The sequence below is a fragment of the Oncorhynchus keta genome, chromosome 22 (genome assembly GCF_023373465.1).
Source record: "Oncorhynchus keta strain PuntledgeMale-10-30-2019 chromosome 22, Oket_V2, whole genome shotgun sequence".
Classification (NCBI taxonomy): Eukaryota; Metazoa; Chordata; class Actinopteri; order Salmoniformes; family Salmonidae; genus Oncorhynchus; species Oncorhynchus keta.
Window position 1 is genome coordinate 32453331 of NC_068442.1, and position 18419 is coordinate 32471749.

The 18419-nt window shown below is 40.9% G+C and overlaps 2 protein-coding genes across 3 annotated transcripts in view; both read left to right on the top strand.

The window, feature by feature from the left end:
- The window catches only part of LOC118401366 (kelch-like protein 25), a 997662-nt gene that overhangs the window by 241394 nt on the left and 737849 nt on the right, over positions 1-18419 (top strand). The window lies entirely within an intron of this gene.
- The window catches only part of LOC118400862 (NT-3 growth factor receptor-like), a 321289-nt gene continuing 317782 nt past the window's right edge, over positions 14913-18419 (top strand). For both annotated transcript variants that reach the window (XM_052475038.1, XM_052475039.1), the window contains exon 1: positions 14913-15471. In XM_052475038.1, coding sequence (XP_052330998.1) covers positions 15233-15471 — 239 coding nt within the window. In that variant the 5' untranslated portion in view covers positions 14913-15232. The remainder of the gene's footprint in view (positions 15472-18419) is intronic.

Here is an 18419-nt window from a genome sequence, read left to right on the forward strand (position 1 = left end):
TTGAGATAATTGAGACATGGATTGTGTGGGAGGGGACAACTCAATATTATGAAGGTGTTCCTAATGTTTGGTATACACAGTGTACAGTGCATTTCCACATTTTGTTACGTTACAACCTCATTCTAAAATGGATTAAATTGCTTTTTTCCCTTATCAATCTAAACACAAAACCCCATAATGACAAAGCCAAAACAGTTTTTTTACATTTTTGTAAATGTAACAAAAAAAACAGGATATATCACATTTAAATACGTATTCATACCCTTTAGTCAGTACTTTGTTGAAGCACCTTTGGTAGTGATTACAGCCTCGAGTCTTCTTGAGTATGTCACTACAAGCTTGACACTCCTGTATTTGGAGAGTTTATCTTGTTCCTCTCTGCAGATCAACTCAAGCTCTGTCAGATATTTTCAGGTCTCACCAGGGATGTTCGATTGGGTTCAGGTTCTGGCTCTGGCTGGACCACTCAAGAATATTCAGAGACTTGTCCCGAAGCCACTCCTACATTGTCTTGGCTGTGTGCTTAGGGTCTTTGTCCTGTTGGAAGGGTCATCTTCGCCCCAGTCGGAGTTCCTGAGAGCCCTGGAGCAGGTTTTCATCAAGGATCTCTGTGTACTTTGCTCTGTTCATCTTTGCCTCAGTCCTGACTAGTCTCCCAGTCCCTGCCGCTGAAAAACATCCCCACAGCATGATGCTGCCGCTAGGTTTCCTCCAGACGTGATGCTTGGCATTCAGGCCAAAGAGTTCAATCTTGGTTTCATCAGACTAGATAATCTTGTTTCTCATGGTCTGAGAGTCTTTAGGTGTCTTTTGTCAAACTCCAAGAGGTCAGTCATGTGCCTTTTACTGAGGAGTGGTTTCCGTCTGGCCACTCTACATGATGGCCTGATTGGTGAAGCGCTGCAGAAATGGCTGTCCTTCTTGCAGGTTCTCCCATCTCAACAGAGAAACTCTAGAGCTCTGACAGAGTGACCATCGGGTTCTTGGTCATCTCAATAACCAAACCTCTTTTCTCCCGATTGCTCAGTTGGTCCGGGCGGCCAGCTCTAGGAAGAGTCTTGTTGGTTCCAAACCTCTTCCATTTAAGAATGATAGAGGTCACTGTGTTCTTGGGGACCCTCAATGATGCAGAATGTTTTTGGTACCCTTCCTCAGATATGTGCCTCGGCACAATCCTGTCGTGGAGCTCTATGGACAATTCCTTCGACTTCGCGGCTGTGTGCCTTTCCAAATCATGTCCAATCAATTGAATTTAACACAGGCGTACTCCAATCAAGGTGTAGAAACATCTCAAGGATGATCAATTGAAACAGGATGCATCTGAGCTCAATTTTTTGTCTCATTTCAAAGGGTCTGAATACTTATGTAAATAAGGTATTTCATTTTTTTTATACATTTGCTCAAATTAGCAAAATAAAATGTTTTTGCTTTGTCATTATGTGGTATTGGGTGTTTTATTTGTTTTAATCAATTTTAGAATAAGAATGTAACATAACAAAATGTGGAAAAGGTCAAGGGGTCTGGGAATTCAAAATATATTTACATATACAGTGTCTTTAGAAAATATTCACACCCCTCAACTTTTTCTACATTTTGTTGTGTTACAAAGTGGGGTTAAAATTGTTTTAATTGTAATTTTTGTCAACAATCTACACAAGAGTGTGCAAAAATTTCATCAAGGCAAAGGGTGGCTACATTGAAGAATATAAAATATAACATTTTGATTTGTTTAACACTTTTTTGGTTACTACATGATTCCATTTGTGTTATTTCATAGTTTTGATGTCGTCACTATCATTCTACAATGTAGAAAATAGTCCAAATAAAGAAAAACCCTTGAGTGAGTAGGTGTGTCCACACTTTTGACTGGTACTCTATCTTGATTAGATAAGTATTAAACTCCCTGACTCAATAAATGTTAGAATCACCTTTGGCAGCGATTAGAGCTGTGAGTCTTTCTAAGAGCTTTCCCCACCTGGATTGTGCAACATTTTACTATTATTCTTTTAAAAATTCTTTAAGCTCTTTCAAATTGGTTGTTGATCATTACTAGATAACAATTTTCGTGTCTTGCCATATATTTTCAAGCAGATTTAAGTCAAAACTACAACTGGGCCTCTCAGGAACATTTACTGTCTTTGTTTTTAATATTACTTTAGTGCCTTGTTGCAAACAGGATACATGTTTTTTAATATTTGTATTCTGTGTAGGCTTAACTACAACAGCCATTAAACTCTGTAACTGTTTAAAAGTCACCATTGGCCTCATGGTGAAATCTCTGAGCGGTTTCCTTTTACTATGGCAAATGAGTTAGGAACGACACCTGTATCTTTGTAGTGACTAAGTGTATGGATACACCATCCAAAGGGATATTCAGAGGGATATTCAATGTCTGCTTTTACATTTTTCTCATCTACCAATAGACAGCCTTCTTTGTGAAGTATTGGAAAACTTATCTGGTCTTTGTGGTTAAATCTGTGTTTGAAATTAATTTCTCAACTGAGTGACCTAACAGATAATTGGTACAGAGATGAGGTAGTCATAAAAAAATCATGTTAAAAACTACATTAAACTACCTAAGTTATTATGTGACTTGTTAAGCAACCAACACGTGGCCTTGTCTGCGCGAGAAGCGTCCCAGCTAGCAATAAGGAAGCGGCCCAGAAGCGGCCCACTTCCAGGGTCCCGGAACTGATTGAATCGTGCTGGAATTGGGTGCCATCTACCGACTTTGCCAGCATCTTACCAGAATCCCCCCAGAAGCGGCCCGATGCAAATGTAATAAATGTATTATCATGACGTCGGCCGAGTCTGAATCTCAGCCGAGTGCCCCGACTCTCAGCCTGAATTGGCCCAAATCCGCTGTGCTAACTGGACCTGTATCTCTCACAGAACTAGAATAAGATTCACTTTCCTTATTGAATCATAGCTGCACAAAGTGTTCTGGAGGAGCTGTTCAGAAATTAAATAATTTAGAATAGCCTACTACACCATGAGAAGGCCTATAATTTAGCCACAGAGGATCAATAGCTTCTTTAAGGAAAAAATGCCTTGCTGTGGATTGTGTGAAGCCCAATAACAAGGCATAGCCTAGTCAGGAACACGAGGCAAATCTGTCACTAAACATCATGCAGACAACACAGGCCTTTCTCAATGTTTTAAATCGCAGGAAAACACAGCTTGGAAAGCAAATGGCTCCTGCTGAAAAGAGAAGACTACCAGGCTACCAAAATATGATCAACTTCCAAATCCTGTTGTACAAAGTAAAACAAATAGTTTTACAAAGGATTTTTTACAAATTGTTTTTCAAAGTTTTACAAAGTAAAACAAGAGAGAGAGAGAGAGGTTTTTGGCCCAAACACAGCGACCATCACCAGCGAGTGAGCTGCACATCATTGGATGGGTCAGTGAAGCTGTAAAGCATTTTTAGGACTGTAATTTAATTATCATATTGTAGCCTACAATAAAGTGTGTGTCTCCACAAACCTTTATTTGATTTTTTATTTATTTTTTTCTCACCTTTATTTAACCAGGTAGGCTAGTTGAGAACAAGTTCTCATTTGCAACTGCGACCTGGCCAAGATAAAGCATAGCAGACAACACAGAGTTACACATGGAGTAAACAATTAACAAGTCAATAACACAGTAGAAAAAAAGAGAGTCTATATACATTGTGTGCAAAAGGCATGAGGAGGTAGGCTAATAATTACAATTTTGCAGATTAACACTGGAGTGATAAATGATCAGATGGTCATGTACAGGTAGAGATACTGGTGTGCAAAAGAGCAGTAAAGTAAATAAATAAAAACAGTATGGGGATGAGGTAGGTCAAATCGGGTGGGCTATTTACCAGCTGCAGCGATCGGTTAGCTGCTCAGATAGCAGATGTTTGAAGTTGGTGAGGGAGATAAAAGTTTCCAACGTCAGCGATTTTTGCAATTCGTTCCAGTCACAGGCAGCAGAGAACTGGAACGAAAGGCAGCCAAATGAGGTGTTGGCTTTTGGGATGATCAGTGAGATACACCTGCTGGAGCGCTGCTACGGGTGGGTGTTGCCATCGTGACCAGTGAACTGAGATAAGGCGGAGCTTTACCTAGCATGGACTTGTAGATGACCTGGAGCCAGTGGGTCTGGCGACGAATATGTAGCGAGGGCCAGCCGAATAGAGCATACAGGTCGCAGTGGTGGGTGGTATAAGGTGCTTTAGTAACAAAACGGATGGCACTGTGATAAACTGCATCCAGTTTGCTGAGTAGAGTATTGGAAGCTATTTTGTAGATGACATCGCCGAAGTCGAGGATCGGTAGGATAGTCAGTTTTACTAGGGTAAGTTTGGCGGCTTGAGTGAAGGAGGCTTTGTTGCGGAATAGAAAGCCGACTCTAGATTAGATTTTTAGATTGGAGATGTTTGATATGAGTCTGGAAGGAGAGTTTACAGTCTAGCCAGACACCTAGGTACTTATAGATGTCCACATATTCTAGGTCGGAACCATCCAGGGTGGTGATGCTAGTCAGGCGTGCGGGTGCAGGCAGCAAACGGTTGAAAAGCATGCATTTGGTGTTACTAGCATTTAAGAGCAGTTGGAGGCCACGGAAGGAGTGTTGTATGGCATTGAAGCTCGTTTGGAGGTTAGATAGCACAGTGTCCAAGGACGGGCCGGAAGTATACAGAATGGTGTCGTCTGCGTAGAGGTGGATCAGGGAATCGCCCGCAGCAAGAGCAACATCATTGATATATACAGAGAAAAGAGTCGGCCTGAGAATTGAACCCTGTGGCACCCCCATAGAGACTGCCAGAGGACCGGACAGCATGCCCTCCGATTTGACACACTGAACTCTGTCTGCAAAGTAGTTGGTGAACCAGGCAAGGCAGTCATCAGAAAAACCGAGGCTACTGAGTCTGCCGATAAGAATACGGTGATTGACAGAGTCAAAAGCCTTGGCAAGGTCGATGAAGACGGCTGCACAGTACTGTCTTTTATCGATGGCGGTTCTGATATTGTTTAGTACCTTGAGCGTGGCTGAGGTGCACCCGTGACCGGCTCGGAAACCAGATTGCACAGCGGAGAAGGTACGGTGGGATTCGAGATGGTCAGTGACTTTCGAAGACCTTAGATAGGCAGGGCAGGATGGATATAGGTCTGTAACAGTTTGGGTCCAGGGTGTCTCCCCCCGTGAAGAGGGGGGTGACTGCGGCAGCTTTCCAATCCTTGGGGATCCAAGACGATATGAAAGAGAGGTTGAACAGGCTGGTAATAGGGGTTGCGACAATGGCGGTGGATAGTTTCAGAAATAGAGGGTCCAGATTGTCAAGCCCAGCTGATTTGTACGGGTCCAGGTTTTTCAGCTCTTTCAGAACATCTGCTATCTGGATCTGGGTAAAGGAGAACCTGGAGAGGCTTGGGCGAGTAGCTGCGGGGGGGCCAGCCGTTGAGAAATGCTTGTTGAAATTTTCGATAATCATGAATTTATCGGTGGTGACCGTGTTACCTAGCCTCAGTGCAGTGGGCAGCTGGGAGGAGGTGCTCTTGTTCTCCATGGACTTTACAGTGTCCCAGAACATTTTGGAGTTAGAGCTACAGGATGCAAATTTCTGCTTGAAGAAGCTGGCCTTTGCTTTCCTGACTGACTGCATGTATTGGTTCCTGACTTCCCTGAACAGTTGCATATCGCGGGGACTATTCGATGCTATTGCAGTCCGCCACAGGATGTTTTTGTGCTGGTCGAGGGCAGTCAGGTCTGGAGTGAACCAAGGGAAATATCTGTTCTTAGTTCTGCATTTTTTTAACGGAGCATGCTTATCTAAAATGACGGGATGAGGTCAATATCCTTCCAGGATACCCGGGCCAGGTCGATTAGAAAGGCCTGCTCACAGAAGTGTTTTAGGGAGCGTTTGAAGGTGATGAGGGGTGGTCGTTTGACTGCGGCTCTGTAGCGGATACAGGCAATGAGGCAGTGATCGCTGAGATCCTGGTTGAAGACAGCAGAGGTGTATTTGGAGGGCCAGTTGGTCAGGATGACGTCTATGAGGGTGCCCTTGTTTACAGATTTAGGGTTGTACCTGGTGGGTTCCTTGATGATTTGTGTGAGATTGAGGGCATCTAGCTTAGATTGTAGGACTGCCGGGGTGTTAAGCATATCCCAGTTTAGGTCACCTAACAGAACAAACTCTGAAGCTAGATGGGGGGCGATCAATTCACAAATGGTGTCCAGGGCACAGCTGGAAGCTGAGGGGGGTCTATAACAGGCGGCAACAGTGAGAGACTTATTTCTGGAGAGAGTAATTTTTTAAATTAGTAGTTCGAACTGTTTGGGTATGGACCTGGAAAGTATGACATTACTTTGCAGGCTATCTCTGCAGTAGACTGCAACTCTTCCCCCTTTGGCAGTTCTATCTTGACGGAAAATGTTATAGTTGGTTATGGAAATCTCAGAATTTTTGGTGGCCTTCCTGAGCCAGGATTCAGACACGGCAAGGACATCAGGGTTAGCAGAGTGTGCTAAAGCAGTGAGTAAAACAAACTTAGGGGGGAGGCTTCTGATGTTGACATGCATGAAACCAAGGCTTTTTTGATCACAGAAGTCAACAAATGGAGGGTGCCTGGGGACATGCAGGGCCTGGGTTTACCTTCTAGGCTATTGATGGATTCAAAACAAACTTTGTTTTTATTGATCTCAGATTCTAAGTGTGTCAGTGTCAAAGTAGCCTGTCATCGCATTCATTTGTGTGGTATTAAAAAGATTCTACCAAAGTCTCCAATCATGTAAAATGACGCAGAATTGCATGACATGCGTTTAGAAAATGCAACGTTTTTCCCGGGGCTTTGGCACAACATAAAAAAAATCTCCATTTGTGCAACTTCTATACGTGCCTCTACTCTACTGCTCTATGCCACTATGCAAATAGTTCCGGTACCCCCTGTATATAGCCTCGTTATGGTCATTTTATTGTGTTACTTAAAAAAAAAACATTTTTTACTTTAGTTTATTTGGTAAATATTTTCTTAACTATTTTTCTTGAACTGCACTGTTGGTTAAGGGCTTGTAGTAAGCATTTCACGGTAAGGTCTACACATGTTCTATTCAGTGCATGTGACAAATAAAGTTTGATTTGATTTGAAATGCGATGATATGCATACACTGCTTTGTTATTAAGGTGATTTTTTTTCTTATGCATTCTGGTACCACTGAGATCCCCAGGTCACCCCATTCTTACACTCACTTTTTGTTCCAGCACCTCCCAATTTGCAAATTAAGTACTGGTTATAGCCTACCTGCCACTTATGAAGTTTAGTAAGATTAGCTAGCTATGTTTATTTCTAAAAGAGTTCCTGTGCCCCGTCCCACCTTCAACTGACAGTGCAGCCGTCACAATTTTCTTCAGATGAAGAAGAGCAGCTGTCACCACCAACACTATAATGTCATTTCATTTGATTTTATATTCATAACATTGATGTAAATATATATATTTTCACCTGGAAAGACACAGAGGAAAAATACTGTATGTTTTCATCAACAGCAAGAGTTTTCACCGAGCTGTCTAACTCATCTAGTTACACAACGTGCACTCTGACTGACCAAGGTAAGAATTGTTTTTGGATATTAAAGTTCTGAGTTAATGCATGTGTTAGATATAACTTCATTGCCAAAGCTAGACAATGTTAAATTATGCTTGCCAAGCAACGCGGTGCTTGTTATTAGCTAGCTATCTTTATAGTGAGGGCTGGGTTTCACCAAAAATGTATATAACTAACCCTAGCTCTTTGTTCTATTTGTCAGAAATATAGCTAGCTAGAACTGTCTAGCTAGCTAGCTTCCGAGATTATTTCTAGCTGAAAATCGTATTTTCCACTGCAGTGGATCCTTCTGGTTTGTAGACTCAACTGCCTATGGATAGACCCCAGCAAATCTAAATATCATTTAGCAAGCAAGTTCCCAATTAAATGAAAATGTGTTCATGAAGATGAATCCCTATTTCTTCACATTGTTTGGAATTGTTTCACTGACTCTATCTCTGCATTATCCACAGGATAACTGTCAACATGTGAGTCTTAAATGGACACTGGAGGTTAAGGAATCTGCATGTTCAGTATAATTTCAATGTTCCTGAACATTAACACCTAATTCTTCATCTTGTGTGAATTTTGCATTCATTTTGTATATTATCCAGATGGTAACTGTCCACTTACTCTGAAAATGGACAAAGTGAACACATCTGCATTGTAAGTATCAATGTGATGTTTAAAGACCTAATTTTCAAAAACAGATGATAAATGCACAGAGGTCATTTGTACATATTTTGTTTTCAGATGCATCCTTCCAGTGACTCCTATGCCACAAGTCAACAATGAAACAAGTTATTTGAACAGAACATAAAGATGATTAAAAGCAGTCCTTTAGTTGTCAGCCATGAGTCATTCATTCAAACATTTCAAAATATACTAAATCATGATATTTTGGAATAGTACTGAACTTTGTAGTTGTATGCATTGCATTTGAATGTAGCCTATTCATAACAATAAATGGCTGATGATTTATACTTAATAAACATCTTTATTTTGCATTCAAGCTTCCATTTTGGATGCATTCCTTTCTCGACATTCAAATAAATGGAGCCATATTTATTAATACAACAATAATATGTTTTAAGTGAAATATTAGCTTTTGTCTGAAGCTGAAGGAGACAGGAAATTCTGAAGCGAATTTGACCTATGCACTAACTAGGCTTTTCAGCATAAGCAGCTAGAGTACTGCTGGTGCAGTACAGTAGCTATTACTAGAGTACTGTAACTCTACTGATCTACTGTACTTCAACAACAGATGTACTCATATTGGATGAGTTGATTAGGATACAAACCGTCTCTCAAACACCCTAATACACACTCTAAGAGTAGGTTTACTTGGTAATGTAAACATGTTTGTGATAATGCTAGCAAGGCAGGTCAGCTAGCTACAGGCTAACTAACATTAGCTGGCTAGCTATCTAGCTAATGTTAGCCTACAATTCAGATTTGCAAGTTAGTTTGTAGCTCATACAAGAGTATTCTGTAGACTAAATAATGGATAGAGCTATGGTGGTAGCCAACTCAGTCTGACTAACACAGTGAACTAGTGTGTTAGGAGCAACAATCCAATCTGGAGCTACAGCCAGTCTACATCTGTGAAGCATAGAATTTGGGTTTCCACTAGTTACCACAGCTACAAGGTAAAAATAGGTTATATTGTAAAAATTCATGATAACAAAAATGTGCTTTTTGGTCTTAATTAAGGTTAGGGTTAGGCATAAGGTTAACAGTCTGGTTAGGGTTAAGGTTAGGGTCAGGTTTAATATCACAAAATGTTTAATAAGGTACATTTTTAGAAATAGGCAGGGTTGATGACTTTGTGGCTGTGGTAACAAGTGATGACCTAGAATTTGCATGACCCAAGTTACTGACCTGATGATACAGACGGCTTCATCAACCACGGTAATGTGTGTTATGTGAAAAGTTATATGAAAAATACCAGGTTTGAGGGAGTGTATGGATGTGGTTGGTCTTTCTTTATCTCTCACTGATAATTTCTTTCATGCCATGATTTCTCATGGTTTCTCACTCCTCTCTCTACATCCCCTTTCTAGCTTTCTCTCTCTCCCTTTTCTCCCTCTATCCTTCTCTCTCCCAGTGTGTGTATAATGAGCTCCACAACACTCTCATGGCCATCAATGAGCAGGACAAACTGCTCTGGTGAAAAAAAACAACACTGAATGGCCTCAGTTCCAGGTGCAAAACCCACACACACTGACACACACACAGTGGGCTAATGGAAGTTAATGAGGCTTAATGGAGTATACCGTAATATGGGATGATGCAGTCTTCAGCCCCTTTGTTACTGTCAGAGTTAGTCTAATGTAGTGACCATTGTTACAAGTTAATGTATCAGACTGTAAAATAGTAGTGTATGGTCCAACAATGTGACCATTATTATAGACTGCTGGAGGGTAATATACTGGACTGGGTCTGCCTTGTTGTTCAATGGAGTCTAATGAAATCTCTCTTCCAGGAGTAGGCACCAGAAAAAAAAACAGAAGAAAGAGGTAGAGGCACAGCAAGGCACAATAGAGGTGAGCATGTCACCATCTGTCATTATGACCTCAGGCACGAAAGACGGCATTAACAATAAGTAATATAATAAAGACGGCACTTCTAAAAGCTGGCTAGGTTTATAAAAACCTGAGTAGATCTAGCTTTCCTTGTAGTATACCACCCTGGTGACAGACACACTAACCACCATTCCCGTGTATCTGTCTCAGTTACTCTAATGCCGGGACCGCTGCTATCTGTCCAGTGATCCTGCTGACTAAGGTCGGGTCTGAGGAGCTGCTTGGCGTAGCAGCTAGCCTAGCTGCTAGCTAGCTGCCTATCAAGCTAGCAGGGTTTTCTTGAGGACTTGACCACGATGCGGTTAGCAATTGTGGCTGAGTCAGCGAATTGTCTTGAGCTTGTGGCTGTCTAGATCCCTTCTGTTTGTTGTTTCCAATCTTCCCTGCAACCTGCCCTGTCTGGAACTGCGAGGAGTAACAGTGTAACCTACGTTGCTACCATAATAAAGACCAAAGCCGGCGGGAGTACCATTGAGGACAGTGGTGTCTCTCTATCACAGGTGAAGGATCTTTTAAACAAACAAAAATAATTCTACCAGCAGTTGTTACAACAAGAAAATAGATTCAAGAGTTGTGTCCAAATACTGGTGGAGTCAACTAATAACAGAATGGACCTAACCAGAGCAGTCCAGGACCTGAAGAACAGTTTTCAGTACTCCCAGGGTCAGCTCGATAAATTTAAACAGGACAACGGCAAGATGACAGCAATCTGTATGTCATTGAGAGAGGACATCAGTTCTGTCTGTGAATCCATGATAAGAATGACAGAGAAATCAGATTATCTCGAGGGACGGAATTGCAGAATTAATGAGGTTTAAGGACAAGGTATCTGTTCTGGAAAGAGCCAAGAACTTGAGAGGAATGTACATCTTCCCCAACAAGGACTATTCTGAAACTGTGCACCAGAACAGAAAATAGCTTATCCCAGGCATGAAAGCTCTGGTATGCAATGAAGCTGTCAGTTAAGGACTTGTGAGGCATCTGTTTCTCAAACTAGACACTCTAATGTACTTGTCCTCCTGCTCAGTTGTGCACAGGGGCCTCCCACTCCTCTTTCTACTCTGGTTAGCGTTGTTCTATGAAGGAAGTAGTACACAGCATTGTACGAGATCTTCAGTTTCTTGGCAATTTCTCGCATGGAATAGCCTCAATTTCTCAGAACAAGAATAGACTGATGAGTATCAGAAGAAAGTTATTTGTTTCTGCCCATTTTGAGCCTGTAATCGAACCCACAAATGCTGATGCTCAAGATACTCAACTAGTCTAAAGAAAGCCAGTTTTATTGCTTGTTTAATCAGAACAACAGATTTCGGCTGTGCTAACATAATTGCAAAATTGTTTTCTAATGATCAATTAAGCCTTTTCAAAGGCGTGCCATTGGAACACAGGAGTGATGGTTGCTCATAATGGGCCTCTGTACACCTATGTAGATATTCCATTAAAAATCAGCCGTTTCCAGCTGCAATAGTCATTTACAACATTAACAATGTCTACACTGTATTTCGGATCAATTTGATGTTATTTTAATGGACAAAAAATGTGCTTTTCTTTCAAAAACAAGGTCATTTCTAAGTGACCCCAAACATTTGAACGGTGGTGTATATTTTTTTATCTTGCTTTGTTTGCTCTTTTCCACATTATGTCTATCTCTGATAAGATACCCAGGAAAGGGCTGTGAAAATAGCCCATATTAATATATGTAGTCTTAGAAATAAGGTTAATGAAATCAATAACTTGCTAACATCATATAACACTCATATATTAGCCATTTCTGATACTCACTTAGACAATTAATTTGATGATACAGCAGTAGCAATACAATGATATAAAATTCATAGAAGAAACATGAATGCTTATGGGGGATGTGTTGCTGTATATATTCAGAGCCATATCCCTATAATGCTTAGAGATGATTGTATGTCAAATGTAATTGAAGTGTTGTGGTTGCAGGTTCACCTGGCACATCTGAAGCCTTTCATTTGGGGTGTTGCTGTTGGCCACTAAGTGCTGACAGTCAGTATCTAATTAATACAGTGCATTCAGAAAGACCCCTTGACTTTATACACATTTTGTTAGATTACAGCCTTATTCTAAAATGTATGAAATACTTTGCCCCCCCATCAATCTACACACAATACCCCATAATGGCAAAGTGAAAACAGGTTTTTAGAATCTTTGTATATTTTTTACAAAACAAAAAATGAATGACCTTATTTACATAAGTATTCAGACCCTTTGCAATGAAACTCACTTGAAATTGAGCTCATGTGCATCCTGTTTCCATTGATCATCCTTGAGATGTTTCTACAACTTGTGGTGTGGGGGCTGTGCTTTGGCAAAGCGGGTGGGGTTATATCCTTCCTGTTTGGCCCTGTCCGGGGGTGTCCTCGGATGGGGCCACAGTGTCTCCTGTCCCCTCCTGTCTCAGCCTCCAGTATTTATGCTGCAGTAGTTTGTGTCGGGGGGCTAGGGTCAGTTTGTTATATCTGGAGTACTTCTCCTGTCCTATTCGGTGTCCTGTGTGAATCTAAGTGCGCGTTCTCTAATTCTTTCCTTCTTTCTTTCTCTCTCTCGGAGGACCTGAGCCCTAGGACCATGCCCCAGGACTACCTGACATGATGACTCCTTGCTGTCCCCAGTCCACCTGGCCATGCTGCTGCTCCAGTTTCAACTGACCTGAGCCCTAGGACCATGCCCCAGGACTACCTGACATGATGACTCCTTGCTGTCCCCAGTCCACCTGGCCATGCTGCTGCTCCAGTTTCAACTGTTCTGCCTTACTATTATTCGACCATGCTGGTCATTTATGAACATTTGAACATCTTGGCCATGTTATGTTATAATCTCCACCCGGCACAGTCAGAAGAGGACGGGCCACCCCACATATGCTCTCTCTAATTCTCTCTTTCTTTCTCTCTCTCGGAGGACCTGAGCCCTAGGCCCGTGCCCCAGGACTACCTGACATGATGACTCCTTGCTGTCCCCGGTCCACCTGACTGTGCTGCTGCTTCAGTTTCAACTGTTCTGCCTTGTTATTATTCGACCATGCTGGTCATTTATGAACATTTGAACATCTTGGCCATGTTCTGTTATAATCTCCACCCGTCACAGCCAGAAGAGGACTGGCCACCCCACATAGCCTGGTTCCTCTCTAGGTTTCTTCCTAGGTTTTGGCCTTTCTAGGGAGTTTTTCCTAGCCACCGTGCTTCTACACCTGCATTGCTTGCTGTTTGGGGTTTTAGGCTGGATTTCTGTACAGCACTTTGAGATATCAGCTGATGTACGAAGGGCTATATAAATACATTTGATTTGATTTGATTGATTTACCACCTGTGGTAAATTCAAATGATTGGATATTATTATTTGGAAAGGCATAAGGTCCCACAGTTGACAGTGCATGTCAGAGCAAAAACGAAGCCATGAGTTCGAATGAATTGTCCGTAGAGCTCCAAGACAGGAATGTGTTGAGGCACAGATCTAGGGAAGGGTACCAAAAAATGTCTGCAGCATTGAAGGTTTGCACACATTGTATACAGATTTTTCTATTGTGTTATTGACTGTACTTTTGTTTCTCTCATGTGTAACTCTGTGTAGCTGTTTTTGTCACACTGCTTTTTCTTTATCTTGGCCAGGTCGCAGTTGTAAGTGAGAACTTGTTCTCAACTGGCCTACCTGGTTAAATAAAGGTGAAATAAAAAAAGGTCCCCAAAAACTCAGTGGCCTCCATCATTCATAAATGGAAGAAGTTTGGAACCACCAAGACCCTTTCTAGAGCTGGCCACTCGGCAAAACTTAGTTCCTCTGTGGAGATGGTAGAAACTTCCAGAAGGACAACAATCTCTGCAGCATTCCACTAATTTTTATTTATTTTATTTTTCACCTTTCTTTAACCAGGTAGGCCAGTTGAGAACAAGTTCTCAATGTCCTTGAGTGGCCCTGCCAGAGCCTGGACCTGAACCCCGATCGAACATCTCTGAAGAGACCTGAAAATATCTGTGAGGAGACTCTCCCCATCCAACCTGACAGAGTTTGAGAGGATCTGCAGTGAAGAATGGGAGAAATGCACCAAATACAGGTGTGCCAAGCTTGTAGCATCATACCCAAGAAGTCTTGAGGCTGTAATCGCTGCCAAAGGTGTTTCAACAAAGTACTGAGTAAAGTGTCTGAATACTATGTAAATATCACAATTTCGTTTAAAAATAAATACATTTGCTAACATTTCTGAACCTGTTTTTGCTTTTTCATTATGGCGCATTGTGTGTGTAGATTAATGAGGGGAAAACAATATTTAAACCATTTTAGAATAAGGCTGTAAAGTAACAAAATGTGGAAAAGTCAAAGGGTCTGAAAGCTTTCAAAATGCACTGTATATGCAGTCGTAAATGAGATATTCATGAATGAGAAATATTTTTGTGAATATTTAACTCAAGTTAATCTTCATACTGGCTGCCTTTTAGATGTTTTGTTGCCATTCTTGATTGTCTAGGCGTAGCCCTCTAAAAATGATACATTGTGGCCTGGACGCCCGATGTGTAAATGAACATCCAACCATAGGCCTAATGATAAATCACCATAAATGTGTAGCCTATTGTTATTGAGCTATAGTATAGCCCGCGCTCTGTGTGCAATTGCTGTTATGATCTGATTTGAGCTGCATCCTGAGTTGCAGGTGTGTCAGTTTCCATTCTGCCCTGTAGGTGGGACTTAATGCTTTGAGCATGGACCTCGCTTTCTCTCTCTCGTCACTTTCTTCAACGCGCTATCCCTCCGAGTCTTGGAGCGGTGCTAGTACAACCTGGAACTAAGCGGCTAACGGCAGCATGAATACAGGGTAACATATACTATGCATTCTAGAGAGGAGGACAAGCTTGGAGTACTGCTTTTTGACCCATTCCCACTTTGACGGAGTATTTTTTCTCCTTCTTCTTCCTCATCTGTGAAATAGATGGACATTAGCTCATTCGCATCAATTTGACATACCTCCATACATTCACTCGCCCGCGCGCACACACCACATAATTGCATATTCAGACGGTCTCCGATTTGGAGGTTCAAAAACATCAAGGATATTGTCCTAATAAACGTTGAGTCATGGATTCATTTTTTATTCCACCACGAATTTGCTGGTGGAGGGTATTGTTTCTTTTGACCATCTTTCAGGACTACTTGAGCAATATGCTGGACTGCCCGCCAACCTGCAGCTGTTCTCCAACTGAGATCTATTGCAATAAGTCTGACAATGGGAAATTCTTTCCCCTGCTTGCACTGCAAGATACTGGGAACAATGGAAATAACAGTATCGAAGATGTGTTCAAGAACATCACCTCAATGTAAGTCTTTGCGCCCACTGTAGTGGCCATCACATGTTGAATCCATGTGAGTCACAACTTAGCGTAGGCCTACTCTCCCTGTAATTTATTTGTTTTACTTCTGCCGCACATCCTTACGTGATATATTTAGCAATGCAAAACTGTGATTCTGCTGAGTCTGTAACATTTAATAGGCTACCTATACATCCCTTTCACGTTATGTCGTTACCGTTTTCTCCGTGGAATACATTAACCCTGCAAAGCCCTTCAGGCACAAGTAGAATGCGGTATCAATAAGAACTGAATTCAATGTCATTTCAAAAATAGACCTGTTGGTGCATTGGCCCGCAAATAACCCCCAAACAGCAATATTGCTATTCCTTTATAAGAGCCTGCATGCAGGACTTGATTCAGCTTAAAGAAATCAAAGGTTTGGAATAAAACCTACCACAAGAAGCAATATAATTTGATATGCTCGGTCATTCCATTTGATTTCAAACACTTTTTAACCTCACCCCATTTGATTTGATTGAAACTTTTCTTACATATTTGCCCATGGTAGAAGTGGTCAGAAAGTGACATTTTGGACCTGAATGGCCAAACATTCATGAGATGGATGTGCTCAAAGTTGACCCATTTTTCATACATCACCATACCATGAGACATCCAGGTCTTCATCACTGGAAAATATAAACTGTTGATTTTAATATAATTGAAAAGCTCACAAACTACTTTATAATTTCTTGAAAAAAAATGTTTTTGAATGACAATGTCATTTTTTTGTCATCACAGATTGTTGACTTAAATGGGGAATATCAGTTGTTTTAAATTATACTGTCAATCTACTATAGGAAACCTATTGAAATAATAGAAATATGGATAATAGAACAGACATTCTATGGTGACATTTCATGGTGGGTGGACCGGCAGCTATTTTTGTGGGAGCAATTGGAAGTAAAAATGTAAATGTCAATGGTGTACCAGCTAGATTGCAGTGGTCTGAAGGGATATATCCATTGTATGAATTATATTTCTCTGATTGAAATGACACCTACTGTACTCAGTATTCAAGATTATGCTGTGTCTCAACGATTGTGGGTACAACACAAACACTTCAGATTATGTAAATTAGCATCTAAACTACAACATATGCAGAAAAAAATGGAAGTTTAACCATTTTATGATGATTGGTGTTAAAGGTTAAAAAACATACTTTTTAAAATTAACTTATATTATAAGCTTATAAGATTATAAGCTTTCAATCGATATCAAACAAAACCATTAATATTTTCCAGGGATGAAGACATGGATGTCTCATGGTATGGTGGGGTATGCAAAATGGGTAAACTTTGAGCACCTTTATCTCCTGAATGTTTTGGCATTCAGGCCCAAAAAGTTACTTTCTGACCACTTCTACCATGGGCATACATGTACAGAAAGTTTTGTTCAACTCAAAAGGGGTGTGGTCAAAAAACAATTGAAATCAAATGGAACGACCCTACATACAAAATGTAAGCTAACCACAACTTAGAATAGGCAGTTTTACTCTTTTTAACTGCTTTGCATTCTGTCACGGACTCAAAATAATTTATAGCATTGGCAAACGTCTGAAAATGTGCTTTGTTTACTGAAATGAATCAACCAAGAGACAGAGATTATATTTTTAGATCCACTCTCCAAGTGTGGCCATGTCAGTTTTTATTAGAAGGCTTCTTGAGCATGACACAGTTGACCATTTTAGTCCGAACACTTTAAACTAGGCTAATCCTAAATAATCATTGTTAGTTAGATTTGGTTGCCACCCTGGCAAGTTTATGTTATCAGACCGTTAGATTTTGTTCTGATTTGATGGTCCTATTTTTAGACATGTCACTAACTCAGTAGAGAGTTATTCTGATGAATGTATCTCATATTGAAAACATTAAAATGATATTCCACCCAGTAAAGTGAAATGTTCTTGGCAGAAGGTTTCCCCTCTTATATTCCCAATTGAAAGTATTTTTGGACTCTAAAAGTAATGTGTTCGTAAAAATAGAGCATTGACACTGATGACATACTTATTCCTCTAGAAGGCTTTTCTTTTAGAAATGCCATTAGTTCTGTTAAAGAACAATCTCCCCCACTGCTCCTCGCTCTCTCGGGTGAAATGTTAAGTCATGTAGGGCTCTTATAGCACAGTACATTTGTATTGCACCCATTTGTATTCACCTCTAAATTATTTGAAAAGAAAAATGAACAATAGTAGTAGTAGAAACAAGATCATCAATACCCAATACACCGAGAGATTTTGGATCCCAGCTGTTACATCTCAAGCTGAAGAGACTATTTTGGTAGAACAAAACCCCAATTCATTATTGATTCTTTTTTGAGATTTGCCAAGGATGAGGGTGCCATGACAACCTCTCTGCTTTGAACTGAATCCACACAATTTCCATAACCTGAGAAGTGATGATTTGCCTAGTGTGTAGGATGTAGACCCCATGTGTGGGCATAAGGGCCAGAAAAAAACCTGTTCCAAACACATGCATAATTCCAACGATATTATCCTAACTATGCCGCCTGGTTATAAATAAGCACACTTTAAACCAAGCACAAAAAACACCAGTCAGTTTGTCTTGACTTTGTAGGTCAACTCATTCTTGTGCTTGCTGCCTCCACTCTCTCCAGAAGGCCACTAGAGGGGCTGCTGGTTGTTCTTTTACAGAGATGAGAACTCTGTCATTCGATAGATTGAAATAATTACAAAAGTTATTTCATGTGCCAGCTTTATCAGAATGTTGGAATCCATTATTTTATTTTCATAGCATGATTTTTGTTGAGCGCTGTCGCAGAGAACCGCATCTCATGGCTGCTGCTGTTATGCGTGTAGGAATCATTCAGCACCCCCTATTACTGGACAGCTCCAACAGACTCACTTCGCTTGGGAGTGGGCCGTGTAGGCTAGTTGAAGAGAATCGGCAGTCTTGAAA